Here is a 21,001-nt window from a genome sequence, read left to right on the forward strand (position 1 = left end):
ATTGTTATACGAATTATTATACAGTTTTTATACAAATGCAATTGAACGTGATATTAAAGTAATAAATGCGATAAGTATAGATATTTAGGGCGTGCCTATGTTATCAAGGTGTTATACTTATCTTTGCTTTATAACATAATATTCAATTTTTTTTTCGTTTATTATTACATATGTTGTTAACACCAGATGGACTTTTAGCATATGAAATAAACGCCTGACTTCGTCTATCAAGTTCAATGTTCAGGTAACAATTGAAGTCGACCAACTTTATACTTTCTCCATCATTCGGATTGAATGGAAGATTTCTTACGCGGCTTCTATTATTTCTTCTGAAATGATCTTGTTATAATGCAAAAATAAAATCGCTAATTTTATTTTATTATTGTTATCCATCGCTTTTGTGACCGCGATAAGTGTTTCTTTACTTCACGATTCGATCTGCATTGCTAACGTAGTATTTGCGATAAGAGATTTGTATTAGATTTTACACAGCGTGACTAATCAACTTGTTTTGCGAGACGATAAACGCAAAGTCGAGAGCATTATAATTACGCAGGTATAATAAACCCAAATTTTTGTCCAAATTTTTACGACTTGTCTTATACGCTTGTTATTTTCGGATAAAAATTCTTAAGTATTTAACCAAAAAGCCTCTGGGTTTATTTACTGAATTGTAACGTCTAGATTTCTCAAGTTAATAGCATTATCGACCAGGGTTCCAAATTACCTGTTTTAAGTTATACATAATACACTCTTATACATACACTTTTCCTATACCTGCCTATACTATCCACTTGCTACGATCCCACCATACATGCTCGTTAGTTATGGATACTTTTGACTTGTATTACTTAAGTTATATAATGATTATATTTATACATACTAGACGTAAATATTGCTAGTGGTTAACATTTATTTATTTTCTTATTGATTACAGAAATACCTACATAATCCTTACAGACTATGCCAATATATGTCGAAAAAAAATACAATATTAAACACATAATATTCTCAATATCGCTACTGTGAATTCACTCTTCGAACATATAAATATGTCGATAGTATCAGAGACATTAAGTAGGCGCGCAACGTCTTTGATAACGGGGATCTGAGCAACAGACTGGTTCTGGTCCTTGGTATCGCAAATAACTTAGGCCTTCGCCGTGCCACATATACCATAGACAAAACGAAACCCAGTTCTTGGAGTACACTTGGGTTGCATACTACCCCCCTCAAGACTTTCTGTAGGTACATAGTTGGCCAACTGTAAGTCCCGTCCGGTTTCCATTTTATTGTACCCCACCATCCCTCAGACAAATAATGTTGGGTACATTAACATATATCAACTACTTAAAAATTACCAGTGGAACAGATGTATTTCCTTGGTCGATTCCCTATTTGGTGGTTACGGGATGCAACGAGTTGGATTGCAACAAACCCGGTTCGTTTCCTCTATGAAGTTGCCAATTCATATAATAAAAACTCCAAATATAACCTTCATAAGCACATTTACGTCACTCCAAAAAATGATAATAGATTCATTCATCTTTGTGTAATGATTCATCAATTATTGATTTTTAGTTTGCTTAGGAATGCGATGCCAAGGTCCACTAAGCATAAGTTGAATGTAAACGCAATCCTATTTGCGGCGCTTGTATTAAATTGGCATTGGTTCTTCATTATTGCTATACATATGGAGGTGCCGCGTGCTGTGAAAATAAATTGTGGGAGTAAAAGCGGTACTGACAAATAATATTTGGTTCTACGTTCTATGTTATCATAGTATGTATTAGGATTGATGCGATTTAGTAAGAATTTATTTACAAGTCTGTTTTAAGAGCGGTTTTTTATTGTATTGTATCTCTATGAAGTTTGATAAGTATTTGTGAATTTCTTATACGGTTTATTAATTATTAACTATCTACTAAAATTTTAGTAGTAAATTTGTGTCAATTAATATAAGATGATTAGCGGCCTTCACACGTACAGTTCGAACCGTAGGAAACAGCCCGCGCCATTCCGATCTGCCGTCCAATCCGTCCGTGTAGACGCGACAAGCGCGTGGTGGTTTGACAGTTCGATGCGGCGCATTGGTGTGTTCGAACGTTTGTACAGTTTTATGCGGGTACCTCGTGTGGATGACAATTATTTCAAAATGGCAGTTTGGAGCGTGGAAGCAGTGACAGGTTTTATAAATATCGGGAACATCCATGTTTATGGCAAGTTAAAAATAAGTCGGCTTATACAAACCGTAATTTAAATCTTCAAATGAACGTCCAGTTGCCAGATATCTTAATGTTGCGGAAAGACGTTCTTCTGGTGTTATGCATTTTCTCATAACTGTATCTTGCTTAGTAATTCTGTGTCGGATAAGTTCCAATAAGCAATCAAAATTATCGCCGTCCATCCTTAGGTAATTTTTAAAATCTTCTGGATAGTTTTCTCGTATTTCTTTTAACATGGGTAAATGTCCAAATTTTCGTCTATATTTCTTAACCCATACACGTCTCCTTTTTAGATTATTAAAACCAACCACGAAACCAGCTAACGCGATCACTAGACGTGTATCCATTTCTACTCTACCGGTTAAAACTGAAAGAAAACTTTTCAAATTGGTCGACATTCCACGCGCCATTCCATACTGCGATCTAAACTCTCGAAAAGCATTTATACGTACAGTTTTATCTGCAGGAAAGCGAAATAGACAGTTTGAACCGCAGTTCAAACTGTTATTACAATTGAAGCGTAAAGTAGAAGCACAGATCAGCGCGCGGTCTAGTCTGCACAGATTTATCTGCAGATTGGTGCGCAGTTCCAGAAATGCCATTCCGAACTGCACGTGTGAAGGCCGCTATTGAAAGGAAAATGAAACTGTCTAAGGCCAACCAAATTGTCAAAGCGGTGCGTTCTAACCGATATAAAGTTGGAGCTGGTTTATTATTATTGTCATTATTTTATTATGATCATTATAATATGATGACTTTTACAACAATCCAAATAATATACAAACCAAACGTGTTTTCAAATCAAGTTTGAATATAATAGATCTTAAATACACTAAACACATAAGCGTAATACACTTGTCAAGTTGTTTAGTGAATAATACTCACTTATCCATTTAACCTTGCGTATAGCACTGAATACTCAGTGGATTAGTCATCCATTGTCATACATCTTAATACGTTTGAATGACTTTCTTTTAAGAATCTTACGTGGCACCATAGGTTTTCAAATGTGTTTTATTTTTAATTTGCAAACGGGCAGGGGCCTCATCAAGTGTTAAGTGATACTGGCCGCTCATAGACACTCACATTGCCAGAAGGGTCGCAAGTGCGTTGCCGGCTTTTTTAGAATTGGTACGCTAATTTCTTAAAGGGACAAAAACTGCCTTAAGAAACGGTTAGTTGTGGAACGACGGGCGTCGAGGTGATACAGGTGGTATTTCGAATTCTGTTTTGACGTCTGATGATGAAACTTGTGTTCCGGTTTCATGAAGGTCTATGTGATGTTCAAAATTTTGTAGCAAATCGAGTTAAGTTCGGTGGCGGCTGTTGTAGTAATGTTCAAATATATGTTAAATGAAACGCGTTGTATGAAACTGGATGTCAACTAGATCCAATGGTTTAATACATATGCTTATAAATCACATAAAATAGGAATAGTGGGGTTGCGACGCTGGATTTACAAAAAACTAACGTGATTATTTAAGGGTTCTTAATCTAAGTGAGACTACAATATAAGTGTGGTTGACCTTTTGGACATTATCGGAAACTAGAATGTTATATTACAATTAATTTTGGCTTGAAATGTCCAACGATTGACTTGGTTTGCGCTTGTTATTATTAACTAAAATATATATGTGTAACTTAACTAATATTAGGTTACATAACTCGCGTCATTTATTGAAATTGTTTTTGTGTTTTCGTCCTGTGTATGACTCAGAGAGCGAAATCTGTTGACCCAATGATAAATGTGTTTGTAAACAGTTGCGATTGATATCTCTAATTCAAACACAAAGTTTTATTATACTTATTAAATGACAGTTGTCGGCGACTTACTTTTTAATAGAAGGCTACTCCGTAAAATCAATACGAATCTTTTCATTGAGTAAATGATTGGCTACAACACTTTTACTCTTACGAAACTCACTTCCTAATTTACGTGGTAATTTATTTGTGAAATTGTTATTGTAAAGTACTTTAATACATATAATTTCAAAGTACTAGATCTGATATGTAATTTTATTATCATCTCTATCATATAGTTTTTTTTATTCCAGCTTGGTGTCTCTCCAATCACTGGAGTTGAGAGAGAATTTGTTGAAGTCCCTGCCGGAGTCATTGAAAAATCTTATTAAACTGGAAAGATTGGACCTCGGTGATAATGAAATTGAAATACTTGTAAGTATTTAAAATCACGTTTAATATAAATCATACATTTATTTTATCGCTTAAAAATTATGCGAAATCATTCATTCGTACAATTTTATGAATAGAAACTCTAAACTCAAAATATAATTCGATGATACCTCAACACATACATGTTTGCTAAAAATAGTGTATTTTTTTTCATATCATGGTAATCAAACCAAAAAGGTAATGGACCTTTATTCTATTAAATAAAAAAAATCTGTTTTAAAAATAGTATTAGAATACAGATTTTGATTATTTTTTTGTCTTACAAAAATATTGATTAAAAATTATTCTTTCCAGCCCGGATTTATTGGGGAATTGCCTGCACTACAAGAGTTATGGCTCGATCACAACAAGCTACAGTATTTACCCTCAGAAATAGGAAATTTGAAAGCTTTAATATGCCTCGATGTTAGCGAGAATAAACTCGAAAAGATACCAGAAGAGATCGGCGGATTGTGTTCGTTAACTGATCTGCATTTATCGCAGAACATGCTAGAGACTATACCAAACGGTATTGGAAGTGTCGGGAAGTTAACAATATTAAAACTGGACCAAAATAGATTACATACATTAAATGAAAATGTGGGAAGGTGTGTATAAATTTTATATGCTAGGATTAAAATTCATTAATCGTGCTATGTTTATTGTTTCAAAGAATTGTTAATGCACGCTATAAAAAATATTGTGCCAGATTATAGATGACGGGACTTATTGCTTGTATATAAATGCATAGACAATACTTAGAATTGCAAAATAGAATGCAGTTTTAACGTACAGTACAGGCCAATCCTTAGCACTTCGAGAGAGGTTTTTGTTGAGGATTCTCTAATTATTGCATATACAATGTTTTTCCCTATTTCAAAGAGCTTACTTTTCCGACGATACATTCTCGTACTTTAAAGAATCCAGAGATATTTTATTAATTATCCGGATGTACTTCTTACACAAAGTATCGATTCCAAGAATAAGATCAATCAATAACTTAAGCCATGTAGGCTGTTAAAAATGGTTTTCTTTTCAGATGTACAAACCTGCAAGAGCTTATTCTAACGGAAAATTTTCTGACGGAAATGCCGAGATCTATAGGAAATCTGAACGAGCTGACGGTACTTAATGTCGATAGGAACTCCTTGGGTGAAATACCAGCTGAGATAGGCAATATGACATTGTTGGGTGTACTAAGTCTGCGAGATAATAAACTAACCAAGCTGCCAAACGAGATAGGAAACTGTAAATCCCTCCATGTTTTAGATGTTAGCGGTAATCGGTGAGTGTTTTTTATATTCCTTACTAACAAAAATAATAAATAAACGCACGAGGGCAGTGTTGGCCTAGTGGCTTCAGCGTGCGACTCTCGTCCCTGAGGTCGTAAGTACGATCCCCGGCTGTGCACCAATGGACTTCCTTTCTATGTGCGCATTTACCATTCGCTCGAACGGTGAAGGAAAACATCGTGAGGAAACCGACATATCTTAGACACAAAAAGTCGAAAGTGTCAACTACAGGAGGCTGATCACCTATTTGCCTATTAGATTGAAAAATGATCATGAAACAGATTCAAAAATCTGAGGCCCAGACTTAAAGTTGTAGCGCCATTGATTTATTTTATTTTTACCTTAGCTTTAGTAAACCGTTAGTAAACGCATGACACAAATAGTTTGAATTTTCAAAAGACATTATGTGTGTTTAAGGTAGACTACATTGATACATTAACTTAATAATGGACAATTTAATAAATGTTATCACCGATCAGAAAATCATAATCAAATTTTAATGATTTACCATTATTTCAGATTACAATATCTTCCATATACCCTGGTCAATTTAGAGTTAAAAGCAGTTTGGCTGTCTGAGAATCAAGCGCAGCCATTGCTAACCTTCCAAACAGACAGAGACGAAACAACTGGCGAGAATGTCCTCACGTGCTTCCTATTACCTCAGCTGAGTTACACACAACAACCAGGTATTTTATTTGCAAGACTTCTGGGAATGAGCCGTTTCAATATTCCACCGACAGATGGCTCTATATTAAAATTTGTACTATGGAAGTTAAAAAATGTATTATTAAATCGCCTCGCATCATTCTATTCTCTCTTATTTGTATATCAGAAATTGATGAACATAACATCCAAAAGAGAAATGTACATATAATTCAAAACAAAAATGTATTAAAAACTATTTTTTTTTGAATTCAAATGTGTTTAAGTTAAAAGTTTAGAATGTGGTAAATATTAGCATCCTAAATGATTCGTATTTAAAGAGGTGTTTTAAAGTGATTAGGTAATACAAAACGCCAAAGCAGTTGTTTCTACTACGGACATTGCTGTTTAGTCTAAAGCTTTTTGATTTAGCGCCATCTGTTGATAAATTTACGATATCTGAAAAGTGGCTTCTATATCGCTGCTTCGCTTTGACAATTATCATGATTTTTTAATCTAAATATTTGTTTTAGTATTTCATGATAATTGCTATACAATGCTTTTGTTGCTTATTTGTAATGTTGAACATGACTGACGCCCTTCTTATATACCAGTTTTACGGATATTTGTATTTGATTAGTAGTAGTATTTGTAGTTGAAAAGTTCTTATAGACATATGACAAGGGCGAGTATCAGTTTTTTTCCAACTGCATTTTCTAGTTTTATCACGAATTTATTTCTACTGTTTAATACACGTTACAATGAATGTAAACGGAAATTTCTTTTCATAATTTTTGCTTATTGTGCTTTCCCTTTTTGTGCGTACGTCAGTGTCTATATACAATCCAAATTCTAGCATTTAAAGAATCGCCTTAAATTAGATTTTCATATAAAAATTCATCATATTTTCTTGATAATTACGAAGAATTAATTTACATCCAACCTTCTTAGAGTCCTGGTCTAATTTAGTCAATACCATGGTATGCAGACCATTTTAGTCTCAAGTTTAAGTCAGTTACATAGAAACTACTTCATAAGAAAGAAAGTTGACTCTTGTGTATGGACACTGTGGTTATGTTTTGTTTGCCGTGTAAATATTAACGACACATTCGACACATAGAGTTGGAACACACATCAGAGGTCGGCAGTGGCACGTGGTTCAGGGAACACAGATTTAATTCACAGTCGCAAGAGCTTGATAGGATAAGAGGTGAGTTTTAACAGCCTGGCAATACCTATAGAAGCACAGATATTTTCTAAGAGGTCGCCAATTATAAACACGTCTTATAGCAAAGTATTTAACACTGATAATTGACACTCAAATTCTCTAGAAACATGGTTTTTGAATAATTGTCAAAGTCTGGGATAGTTTTACTTTGTCCTAGTATGTCAATGTAACACGATGGCAATTATAGCTTGATTGTGATTGGTCTACAGAATCTAGTCCAATCACATAAACGCGAGACTATCTGTCTTTGAAATACGTTATAGTTACGTTTTGCGTTTTACTTTACCCCTGAGATTATTACTATCGAAGTATTTGTGGTATAGCTTAACTGTTTGCCAGGCTGATGGTTTTTTTTCACTTGATCTCACTAGCTGCTTGAATACACGATAATTTTATACTTATATTAGTTGTTGGTTATCACAACACGTGTGTATACGTAAACTTGCGTACACGTATACGTGCGTACTTTTTAGTTATTTAAATAAACATTCATGTTGTTTTGTGTTTTGTTATTGTGTATGCTTTTTATGCAAAGCTGTGATTGTATGGGAAAGAAATCACAAGGGTAGAATGGTTATAGACATGCCAATCATTCATCATAAATGCAAAACTTAATATTTCACCATCCGATTGGATTTTTTTTATGTTTACACTACTTATATGAACAGAATCAACGTTTTCACGTGACCGCGACTCCGACGACGATTGGGAAGAAAAGGAAGCATCGCGTACAATATCTGTGAAATTCACCGAAGATGTGTCAGAAGCGAAAGAGGTGAGCATCTGTTGTTTTAACGCGTTCAATCATACATATAATAGTTTTGGAATCAGAAATCGATATAGGAATGTTAGGAGTTGGATCGGAAATGTATTCTCTAGACCGAGAGCATACTTAGCTCTCAGTTCTATTGTTGTAGCGTTGGAATAATATACCAAATATTACGTGTATAGCGCATAGTTTTAGATTTTATTATATGTTAAATATGTTTTAATAAAATGCCAAATGTTATTGTATGTTTTATTTTAACTGCATGTTTTGTTTATAACCTAGTTGAGGAAACCTTGTGATTTTACATTTGTTTTTATATTTGTCAAATGAAAAATAAAACTAATTATTTATAGTTAAATATTAAGCTATGAAATTAATTAAAACCAATGTGGCTTGTAACAAATATCTATAATTGATGTGTATGTTATATCATTTTACTTAATCTATTTTTTTATATATGAACTTCATAACAACCATCAAGGTATTATAGTAAAGAAAGAGGAATGTATATTAGGAAAAAAACAACAAAAAACACACCATTTATTTAGTTTGCACAAAAGTACGCACCAGTACGTATACGTTAAACGTACACGGCGACACTCGAGTATTTGATTTCAAGGTTTCCATTCAAGAAGACAGCGAGGAAGCGTCCGATTCTTTCTTCGGCACACAGATGCTAGGCCTAAGGCGGCCTTTAAATGTAGTACGCAAGCTAGTCACGACACAACGAAGGAGCTCACTACAAAGGCTCTCCTCGATAACAAACCTCGCTGAGGTAGAGTTAGCCGCGGATTTTGAGCGCTGAAAATTATTTCTTATAGACAAATGAAAACTGAATAGTTGGAGCGTACACTATTATACCACAGCGCTCAACATTTGCGGCGTCTATTATACACTTATCCGAGTGCACTCACAAAATACGCTACTTCATATTAATATAAAAATTCACGACGGATATACCAATTGGGAAGTCACAAATATATATCTAATGTTTTGTCCTTCTCACTCTAGTGTTAATTTTAAACACGTAAACGGAACAAAACATTCATAAATTCGTTAAGGCTTGACATTTATGAATAGGAGCGTAATCTTCAATTTCTATTCTAACAATTATATTAAATTTAGTAGTCGTAAAAGCTACCAATACCAAAATAAATTTTACTGTAAAACGGCTGTCAAACCAGCTTTCTATAGAACTATACTGGCAGCAATGGCTATTTTAGATTTCGGTTGAATTATGATCAATGTTCGAGCATCGGTTAGTTCAGTATAATTGTCCGTTTCCTATAACATCTGTATGAAGGATGAAGATACTTAATAAATACCTACGAAAGGTATAATACATTGAGAAAATAAACAATTTTGTGAATGCACTCTACCTGTATGCGCCGCCTCCACGCATTTAGTTACCAGAACTAGATTTTGAGATCGCAACGTAGATTTTATGGTTAGATAAACAATTGCGTAACTTGTAACAAAACGATCATACCGCTTTACATTGTAGATTTAGATATAGGTTTTAAGCATGCCTTTCTAGATTTTTGTCATGCGATTTTGTTATGTACTAGACTTTACTTATAATCGCCACTCATCTAGTTCAATTTGTGAAGGTTTTATTTAATCTATAAGACTTTGAGTAGCGGCAAATTAAGTTATATATTGTTTATAAGTATGGGATCCCTTATCTGAGTTTTACGATTTTGTCTCTTCAATGTACCTGAGACAATAAATTGTTCGTTAATGTGCAATTTGTTAGTTTAAAGCGAAATTTCTAATAATGACCGATACTTTGAGGTTTTCTTCAAACATCGTCATAAATTTCACTTTAAGAGTGATAATTTCGTCAAGGCTGATGTCAGAAAGTATTTATATATTTTTATGAAAAATCTTACTGCGTCCCTGATGGTTACAGACTATAAACATTTTCCACCGTACAACTTTTCAGAGAAGTTTCATAGTCAACTTATGCTACTGTAACTGGAAAATATTTTTTCTGAAACCCAACGTTTTTATCCAAATTCTAGTAATATAGTAATATATTCAATAATAAACTAACCACTTTAATTACATACTTATAAAAATAACAAATCAGATGGGTGTTAGTTGTTTTACTATACACTTAGTTACCATTACTTCTTGTTTTGCAGTTTTGGGTAAACCACTAAAGGACCACTTTTGGGTAAAGGCCTCCTCCTGAACTTTCTATTTGGATTAGCTCTTTGTTTCCTCCATCTATTTCTCCCCAGAAACCTGTATGATATCGTCAGCCCATCGCTTTTGTGGTCTTGCCACGTTTCTTTTTCCTGGGGGTCCCCTCCATCGGGCTTCGGTGGTTCATCTTTTCACACCTCGCAATATGCCCTCGCCATTTCCATTGCACCTGTAAATATAAAATTACCAGTGCTGCATTATAATTGTTCCGTAAAAAACACATTATATACAGTTCAATATAAAACCATTTACGAATTTGACGAAACAAACTACTTCTTATATAACTGGCAACTGCTCTAAAAATCAACATTTTCCAAGTATAATTATCTAAAGCTCTTTATCACTATTTGCACTGCACTTAGCTCCAAGACGTCCAAACAGCGTCGAGGTGAACTGTCGTGTGATATCATATCCTGTGTTTCACGCGTGTTCTTAATAGGCTAAACGACAATTATAATGGTCACAAAGGTCATGATATCCTGACCATAAGGTGCCTTTTGGAGAACTGTTACATTTGGTTACTGAATTCCTTGAGAAGAATTCTTGGTTTTCCAGATTTTTATATTACCACGTTTATTAGAAAGATTGGATCCTTATTATTAACCCTTTAATTGTTTTACTGTAAACCTGGTTAATTTGGGTAAATACATTTTATTTCAATCGCTAGAATTGTTGTCATCACAGCTTTGAGTTGTAGATTTATCCTTTAAACTTGTCGTTACTACGACTTTGCAATTAACATTATTAATATTGTATACTAACTACATAACATTTCCGTACTGCTTTTTGAAGCCGGTTAAAAGTATCCGTTATCCTATAGAGCTAAATATTGAGATAACCTCCTCTGAACTGCTGAGAATCGTGATGCTCCCGACCCCGTAGTGGCAGATTACTCCACTGCTGCTTCCATCTCTGACGATATCCAGCTATGTGAATGGCGTCAGAGACCTTAGTGCTTCGGTATTGTGATACCTTGTCGATACATCATTTTGCGCAGCGTCCCCATGTTCTCTTTCCTTCCATTTTTTTGTTATTATAAGTTATCCAATTTCATGAGATTTCCGGGTAATGAGGCCAATATATTGCAACACCTGGGGACAAATGTTTTAAAGGCCCTTAGTAACTTGTAGTTTGAATTGACCTTTGGTCCTTATGGGCTGTCTAGGAAATATGTAGGATATGTCGCCAGTAATACATTTCGAAAGCATCCATGCTACGTCTATCAGCCATTTTTACGTCAATCGAGTTATCATAATTATGCAAACAGAAGGTGGTAACTTCGTAAACATCTGTTCGGTTTCATCACAATTTGTAACGAATACGATTATAAAATGCGATTATTATTGTTAATTATCATCGTTTATTATTACAATAAGGTATACAGAATTGGTAACCTTAATTGCACAATGAACATATGGTTATTCAGGTGAATAGTTAGTAACTTGATAAATCCTTACTTATAAACGATAAACGATCAATATTATTTTTTGTCCTTATCTCTTTGAAATTAAATAAAAGGTACAAAACATTATTTAGCTAATCGGTATTTATATGTAACTTTTGATTTATTAAGTTACATATTTAAATTAATATGTATTTATACTTCACTTTGATAGGATCGATTAGAGTATATCAAATTAGGCACTTAATAGTACGGGAGGTAGCAACGTTTTCGAGAAAGAATTTCAGGTCAGCTGATTTTGTGATAATATGTCTTCCTTCTTGCACTTCCGGTTAGAGTCTGGGCAATCTGGCTGGCGGTAGCGGTTGCGTTCATTAGTGCGCATCCTATCTGTCCAGGTAATAATCCTGGATTTTAAAAGCATTTTAAGAAGCGTAATTTTTAATTTTTCGTTTTTAAATACGTCTACCTGACATACTTTTTTTATTGCCAGACATTTTTCACGTTGTTAACTATGTGCCAGACGCGATTTTAAGTTTTATTTTTATAAAAATTTCAAAGCATTTTAGAATGTCTGTAATTTTAATATTATGTTATTTAAATATAATAAAAACTGAAAATGAATTTGCCAGACATTAATTCGATTGTTAAGTCTTGAATTAAAATGATAAAGTATTGCAGTATGATGAAGCATTGCATTTTAAGAAGCGTAATTTTTGATTTTTCCTTTTTAAATACGTCTACCTGACATACTTTTTTTATTGCCAGACATTTTTCACGTTGCATGAATTATTTATAACTTACATTTAGTAATTAGGACAATTTAAATAAAGTGTTGATTATTAATTTTAATCTAATTTTATATTCCTTTTTATGCTCGTACTACAAGCATTATACTGCAATACTTTTTCATTTTAATTCAAGGCTTAGCAATCGAATTAATGTCTTGCAAATTCATTTTCAGTTTTTATTATATTTAAATAACATAATATTAAAATTACAGACATTCTAAAATGCTTTGAATTTTTTTTAAAAAATAACTTAAAATCGCGTCTGGCACATAGTTAACAACGTGAAAAATGTCTGGCAATAAAAAAAATATGTCAGGTAGACGTATTTAAAAAGGAAAAATCAAAAATTACGCTTCTTAAAATGCAATGCTTCATCATACTGCAAAACTTTATCATTTTAATTCAAGACTTAACAACCGAATTAATGTCTGGCAAATTCATTTTCAGTTTTCCTTATATTTAAATAACATAATATTAAAATTACAGACATTCTAAAATGCTTTGAAATTTTTATAAAAATAAAACTTAAAATCGCGTCTGGCACATAGTTAGCAACGTGAAAAATGTCTGGCAATAAAAAAAGTATGTCAGGTAGACGTATTTAAAAAGGAAAAATCAAAAATTACGCTTCTTAAAATGCAATGCTTCATCATACTGCAAAACTTTATCATTTTAATTCAAGACTTAACAACCGAATTAATGTCTGGCAAATTCATTTTCAGTTTTCCTTAAATTTAAATAACATAATATTAAAATTACAGACATTCTAAAATGCTTTGAAATTTTCATAAAAATAAAACTTAAAATCGCGTCTGGCACATAGTTAGCAACGTGAAAAATGTCTGGCAATAAAAAAAGTATGTCAGGTAGACGTATTTAAAAAGGAAAACCAAAAATTACGCTTCTTAAAATGCAATGCTTCATCATACTGCAAAACTTTATCATTTTAATTCAAGACTTAACAACCGAATTAATGTCTGGCAAATTCATTTTCAGTTTTTCTTATATTTAAATAACATAATATTAAAATTACAGACATTCTAAAATGCTTTGAAATTTTTATAAAAATAAAACTTAAAATCGCGTCTGGCACATAGTTAGCAACGTGAAAAATGTCTGGCAATAAAAAAAGTATGTCAGGTAGACGTATTTAAAAACGAAAAATTAAAAATTACGCTTCTTAAAATGCTTTTGAAATCCAGGATTTTTACCTGGACAGATAGGATGCGCACTAATGAACGCAACCACTACCGCCAGCCAGATTGCCCAGACTCTAACCGGAAGTGCAAGAAGGAAGACATATCACAAAATCAGCTGACCTAAAATTCTTTTTTTTCAAACGTTGCTACCTCCCGTACTATAATCACGGGTATCAGGGGAGCGAGTCAAATGTATTTAATGGTAGACGTGATCCGTTAACGCTAGTTGTATTAGTATGATTAAGCGTTAATTTGCTATATAATTGTTTAGGACTAATTTCTTGTTTATTAGTGTAAAGACTTGATAAATATTTTATTATGGGTCACGCCTGTCGCAAAGTTATTTAGTTTAGCTTCTCGTGAATTACTATTTTGATGAAATATAAAATACCAATAAGGAGGCGTCCATAAATTACGTGAGGTGTTTAAGGGGGGGAGGGGGTCGAGTCAAATCTCATTTAATCTTACGTTGGAGAGAGGGGGGGTCTCGGCAAATATCACGCAATTTTTTTTTCTGATTGAAAAAAAATATTAGGAAAACGGTTGACCCTAAAGGCCATCTCTGCAACTTCCCGCTAACTCCATACCTACCTAAACGCTCAACATTTCACTTATTTTGTTTTAGTCGTTTTTTTTTTTCTTTTTACAATAACAATCCAACGCATTTACGTAAGAAACCCACATTTTGAAAAATCTCACGTGAGATTGGGGTTGGGGGAGGGGGTTGAATAAAATCTCACGACATCTCACCTGGGAGGGAGGGAGGTACAGAAAATTTAAAAAAACACCTCACGTAATTTATGGACGCCCTAAGCTTTAAATCATACATTTTTGCTTAGTAGACTTATTTTGTCCTGATTCCATTGTTTAATTCGAGTTTGTAGGTTTTCAATTTTAATTATAGCATGTGCATGTGTTACAAAGGTTATTCTGCTCATAATATCGTATTTATATTAAAACCAACTCTGGTATTATGTTAATTTCATTGCGAATGTATCTCCGATTCGCATATACATATATGTCACCCTGTCGGTATTCGCTTTGGTATTACCTTTAAATAATTCTTGTGACATTTTTTAAATTTTAAATATTTCGATTTTTATAGCAGTATACCCTTTTTTCATAAACTTTGATAGCATTGAATTTCATGTTTCTATTTCTTTATAGACGCCGTTCGTCCGACAAAATACACCTCACCCAAGAGACCTTAAGGCGAAAGCAGTTAAACTGTTCACGAGGACGCCGGAGCAGCAGAATGAAGCACCAACGACCAATGGGATTATCTCACCAGAACCAGTTCAAGCCAAGGAAATTATCGAGGTATGTATTTTTTATTGATTGCCTCTGAGTAAGGTGAAGGCTGGAGAAGTAGGAATAGCTGCAGGTTTGATAATAAAACAATTTTTTACCGGATTGAAGTTATGTATTTACAATTATTTTTCATAATTTTTAATTTAACCGACTTTTCGCGTGCTTTACAGCGTGCGTGGTCACGGTGACTACAGAAGACAAAAGGTGTTGAATGTCAAAAAGTATCACAGCTGTAGAAAAAGTTGTATTATCTGTATTTGTTTCCCCGGAGTTGGTATCGACTAAAAGATGGAGGGTTTTGGCAGAAATGGCTCACGGTGTCGTCTATTTTTGCGGATTGTTTATCTTGAGATTTTAATTTGGATATTATTGGATCCCAGGTGTTTGACAATTTCTAGGCCGTCTTCTCTATTGAAATTGGGGTGATTTTTTTATTTCAATGGCTTCGAGTACCAATCTTGGGAAGAATCTTTTTTCTTTCTGAAGGTTGGCTGAAGGTTTTTCATCTTCTTGTCTTATAATTATCGAAAAGGCGCAGAAAGTAGGCAAAACCTCGCCAATCCAAATATTTTTTTCTATTCGTAATATTGAAGGTTCTTTTGAACGTTATACTGATGATTATTTGTAGCCGCCACCAGTACAGCCTGCGCAGGAGACACAAGACGAAGATAGCGACACACAGACGCATGACAAGGAATCAACCGACGGTGAAAATTACGACAATGACGAATCTGATGAACTAGAGGTATTTCTTTATTAATTAATCATTTTTTATTATATATCATAGATGCTTGTCTATCCGTTTTTACGATATTAACATTATAGGGTCTCTTACCATAAGTTTAAAAGAAATGTATGCCTTACTTTTGAATGACTTGAATATTGATTTTTTTTCAAATAAACGACATAAGTAAATATATAAATACTAACCCGGTTTCAACAAATAATTATTTAATTAAAATATGTTTAAAAAAACTTCGTCTTGACTGACCATCATCACTCTTATGACCCTAAGCATCTCCAAAGTTTTTCATTGCAACCTCTTTGATTGTTGTTGATTTTAATATTTATGAGTCAATTTTACGATAATATCTACTAGGTTTGACAGTTCTATTGTAAAGACTAATTCAATTTGAAGTATATAAGTAAGGCATATAGGTCAAACGTCGATATAAAATAAGTCAAAAATGGTAAAAAGATCCCAGGATCATAGAAGTAAAACTAACATAATATTGACTAACCACTTGGGAAAGTTCAGGTGATACTTATTAACATCAATTGAGGTTAGATTTACTTTCTAAATGATAACTTATAATTAGGTATTTTCTTCGTCATCTTGCAATTACGGGAAAATATGTTTTCCTTTTGAAATGTTAGACTGTAATTTAAACTAATTGCTTAATGTTTTTGAAATACCTTTATCGTTTAAAATGTGCCATCCACGACCTTTTCTGACGCCTTATTGAGTGTAAGTTAAAAGTCGTGTACCTTATACATATATAATATGACTATGAAAAATATCAAATCTCTGTCGAGATTTTGAAGATAATAATTGAACATGAATTTGAAACGAAAAAGTGTTTTGTTGAATGCCGTGAGACTTTTAAATTTCGAAGTTTAATCTAGATTAGTGATCGTAAGTTTGACAATGTTTCATTACAGTTAAGTAGGGTTTTAATTTAACCCTAACATTAAAAGTATTGGATGGGTCGTGGTTGGCACTATATTTAACATTATATTAAGTAGAATGGGCACTTTAAACAGTATGTTAGGAAATAAACTGCTTATTAACCCGGGTATTGGTTTAGCGGGCAGGCAGACGTGTAGCCTGGCGAGGGGTAACAGACCGGGGTCCCACCGGACCGGTGGGGGGTCGGTTGCATCGGCGGGACACCCCCCACCACTTGAAGAACAAACGCATCAGTCAAGTGGACGCTGGAAGAGCGAGGGAACTTATTGCGCAGGTCTCCCAGCTTGCATGTAGATAGCCGCTCGTATTTTTTGTATCTAAGAACTTATGTATAACCCATAAAGTAACGAGCTACTGATCTCCAGTTTGCTATAGATACTAGATCTCTATACAGGGTGGCCAAAAAGTCGTGGATCAAACGCAAATAGGGGATAGATGAGGTCATCAGCTGCAAAAAGTTGTTCTACGGGAGGTCTCTAAGCTCAACCCCTGCAGAGTTATAATTTATTTTGCGTTTTGTAAGAAAATTGACTTTTTTACTAATTCTTATTAAAATTCTAAAAAAAACTACATTCTGTATCTTTTTCTGATGAGTTCTTGCGTTAGACATACTATATAAAGTTGTTTATTGAGTGTATTGAAGATAATATTAAGTAAAACTATATTTTTTTTTTTTAAATCATAACTTTTTGTTTATGGATATTATGAAATGAGAAAGCTACAGGAAGTAGATATTTTCGAATTTTAATAAGAATTAGTAAAAAAAGTCAATTTTCTTATAAAATCGCAAAACAAATTATAACTCTGCAGGGGTTGAGCTTAGAGACCTACCGTAGAACAATTTTTTGCAGCTGATGACCTCATCTATCCCCTATTTGCGTTTGATCCACGACTTTTTGACCACCCTGTATATATCTATGTAAGATATCTCGTAATTGGAATACAAAAATCACTTATCCCGTCAATTGTGAGGTAACTAATATTTTTACTGCATTTAAAAGAAACATAAGCGTGGCTTGTAAACTGAATGAAAGCCATGACTGTGACCAGTTATCATTTAAAAAAAAAAAAGTATGTATACTTATGTACACGCGTTAAGAGTTATACTTCTTTGGCGTAATAAGATAAAAATCTTTTCAAAAATTTTATTCTACGTCTAGAAATCTAAAATGTTGACTATAGCTAACTTCAGGGTGTCGGGTTTTTGCGACGGTGTGCGCGCGTATTTAATTTACTCTCATCATTTTTCCCTTAAGCGCCATAAGAAGTATAACTTCAAAAATTTGACTTGCAACATTTGACAATAAGGTTAGTCCAAATTCTACTATTAATCGACCTCTTAGCAATCCGCATTTTTTTAAAACTTGTTTATTAGAGCTTCTTTTCTTTTATTATTCACCATTTTATTATACTTCCCTCCAAATAGCCTTGGACGATCAATCATAACCAAAAATACGATATAGTAACACTAGTCATTGTCTTTCTCATTCGAATGCGTTTAGAACCTGATCTTATGTAATTCAATATGTTTAATGCAATTTTTGGAATACGTGTTCGTGTGAGATAGGTCATGTCTAATATGACACAAACATTGCACTGCACTATTTTGTTTATTTGCGTGGTTTTAATGTAGTGAGTTGTTGATTAAATGTGTATTAATAAGTAAGGAGAAGTGCCTATAAGAAGTCCACGGACTTAGATTTATCTCCTGCAACTAGCTAACTGTGGAATCAACTCCCGGTCTTTCCTGGGGATACGACCTTCAACTGTTTATAGAAAGAGCATACTCCGACTTCAAAGGCACCCACTTATATAACCATCCACCTATTCTATTAAAAAAAGTCCGTGCGTACAAAGTACACATGTCAGAAGTGAAACTTCTTTGGCAACTGTTTTTTTAAGTCTTATTCATATTTATACAAATCTAAAACTTTAGATTTCCGAGACTTAGAGGGAGGGAAAAAGGAAGATTGAATTTAATTGTCCTTAAAATATTTAAGGTGTCGAAAATTAATACAATTTTTTTTTTTATTAATTATTTTTTTATTATTAGTATTTCTTCGATAATAAAAACACGTGGCATTTCAATTTACAATTCGTCATTTGAGATTTCAATAAATTATTAATTAAATTATCTCTACGAAATTTTAATTTTAAAAATATAATTTCTATAAGGTAATTCGCCCTTCTCACTCTCTCAATCGGTCTCAATTGCTCCATCCCTTTTCTTCAACAAAAACTCTGGACATCTTCGTTTATTATTATTGCGTTTCATCCGTAAAAAATTTACCCTCATGCGCCTAAAGAATTTTAACTTCAAAAACCTCAGTTACAAAATTATATTGATTGTTGCGCAATTTGAGTGTCTTATGCAATTTAAATTTATAGTCCATCGTTTGAAAAATAATAATGGAGTTATTAAAGATAAAAAATTATAGCCCCAGTGTGTCCAATTGTTGTTGATATTAAAGTTTGTCTATTCAGAGAATAAACTTTCTACCAATCATAATGGTATATTAAGGTGTCGATTTTATGATCAGATGCCATTAAAATCTGTAATGGTAATATCACGAAGCAGATGCTGACGTAATCATATTTATTTTGTATATTCAATATTTTTGGGCTTTCTTTTTCTGAAAATATCCAACAGTAATAGGAAAGATATACTAGGTATTTAATTAGAAAAAGGAAATTTAAAATTGTATTATTTGTAACATTGGTGGGTTCCCTAAGATGCGAATCTAGCGCCTTTCGTGATGACTATCGCACGAACGTTAAAGAAAGGGTAAAAGCTATGTATGCTCTTGTTAGAACAAAACAATAGTCGAGAGATCGCATATGAACACTACAGATTATTTTGCGAGACGCGACCGCAATTACTTGTGTTTGTTTCTATATTCGCGTTAAATTTCATATACACTTTGTTCAAAATAAACAATATATCTTCCGGTGGAATCGTTTCTGTGACTAGCGTGGGTAATTGGAATACGGTTGTTACGGGCTGGTGCGTGGGCCCTCAAGCACATCATCAAACCTCAGTGATGTTCGCAACTGTCTTGCACGACGCCCGTAATAATGCTCTCTCCGCGATTGATCGACTTTCCAATGCAACTTAATCAGAACTTGGTAAAATGAGGTGCTTGAAAGCAGCGGGTGGATGGTTGGCCCGGGTGAGATTGAGATACAAGATTTCAATTAAGATTCGAGCACGATGTTGCGTTTTGTTTTGGATGTTAATAACTGCGTTTTTGCAGGCGATCAAGAAGAAAGAGCAGCCGGAAGAACATAAAACAGATGATGAAGAAGGGGTCGATGATGTTCCTGATGGTAAGTAGTTTTTTGATATGATACCTCACACACTTGGCTACAATTAGGTATATTATCCGTTGAAATAAGGCAATTAGAACAATTGGAAAAGTACCCATTGAAAACAAATAGCAAAGTAAAATCGTGTTTATTGTGTATTTCAACGTAGATATGAAAGCGTATGGTGACATCGGAGCACGATGCTACAAGATAAATTGTTTCTGGCCCGGCTTGCGACACTTCACGCGGTCGTGACCACATCTCCTTTGTTACGGGAATAAATTAATGCCTATTTCTAGTACTTTACAAGACTACAGTTATTTTATATTATTTTTGTTGTAATGGCGCAATGTGAAATTGTCTTGTAATATTTATTTGAAATTTGGCTATTGCCGTAGTCAAGGCGTAACCCTGTGACCTATTTATTGAAAATAAAAAGAATTGATTCGAAACCTCCGAAAATGTACAAACTGTGTTATGAGTGATCAACTAATTAAACAAATCTATACTAATATTATAAAGAGGAAGGATTTGTATTTAAGTATGTTTGTAACGAATTGGCTCAAAAAGTACTGGATCGATTTTAAAAATTCTTGCACCATTTGAATGCTACATTATCACTGATTAATATAGGCTATTTTAATTGCAAGAAAAAATAAAAAACCCTACTAAAACTACAATAATGTTACCCAAAGTTAAAAAAAAATGCCTATAAAATTATATATTTACGCATGCGCTACGAAAACTTTTAATGATAGAA

General features: G+C 33.5%; 1 protein-coding gene and 1 long non-coding RNA gene across 15 annotated transcripts in view; one reads left to right on the forward strand and one right to left on the reverse strand.

Annotated features, from left to right (window-relative positions):
• Positions 1–21,001, forward strand: part of LOC125060291 (protein lap4) — a 101,086-nt gene that overhangs the window by 29,343 nt on the left and 50,742 nt on the right. For 9 of the 14 annotated variants that reach the window (XM_047665122.1, XM_047665128.1, XM_047665129.1 and 6 more), the window contains exons 4-14: positions 4,280–4,400; positions 4,713–5,005; positions 5,437–5,682; positions 6,209–6,378; positions 7,455–7,544; positions 8,231–8,337; positions 8,951–9,106; positions 15,102–15,254; positions 15,874–15,990; positions 17,054–17,209; positions 20,190–20,262. In XM_047665122.1, coding sequence (XP_047521078.1) covers positions 4,280–4,400; positions 4,713–5,005; positions 5,437–5,682; positions 6,209–6,378; positions 7,455–7,544; positions 8,231–8,337; positions 8,951–9,106; positions 15,102–15,254; positions 15,874–15,990; positions 17,054–17,209; positions 20,190–20,262 — 1,682 coding nt within the window. Of the gene's footprint in view, positions 1–4,279; positions 4,401–4,712; positions 5,006–5,436; positions 5,683–6,208; positions 6,379–7,454; positions 7,545–8,230; positions 8,338–8,950; positions 9,107–15,101; positions 15,255–15,873; positions 15,991–17,053; positions 17,210–19,960; positions 20,106–20,189; positions 20,263–21,001 lie in introns of those variants that run through there. The other 5 variants (XM_047665123.1, XM_047665125.1, XM_047665124.1 and 2 more) reach the window with 5 other exon arrangements.
• LOC125060294 lies at positions 8,859–11,014 on the reverse strand. The gene is made up of 2 exons (XR_007118823.1): positions 10,459–11,014; positions 8,859–10,048 (listed from the first exon to the last, which is right to left on the reverse strand). It is a non-coding gene; the product is annotated as an uncharacterized LOC125060294 (long non-coding RNA).

Source organism: Pieris napi, chromosome 21 (genome assembly GCF_905475465.1).
Source record: "Pieris napi chromosome 21, ilPieNapi1.2, whole genome shotgun sequence".
Lineage (NCBI taxonomy): Eukaryota > Metazoa > Arthropoda > Insecta > Lepidoptera > Pieridae > Pieris > Pieris napi.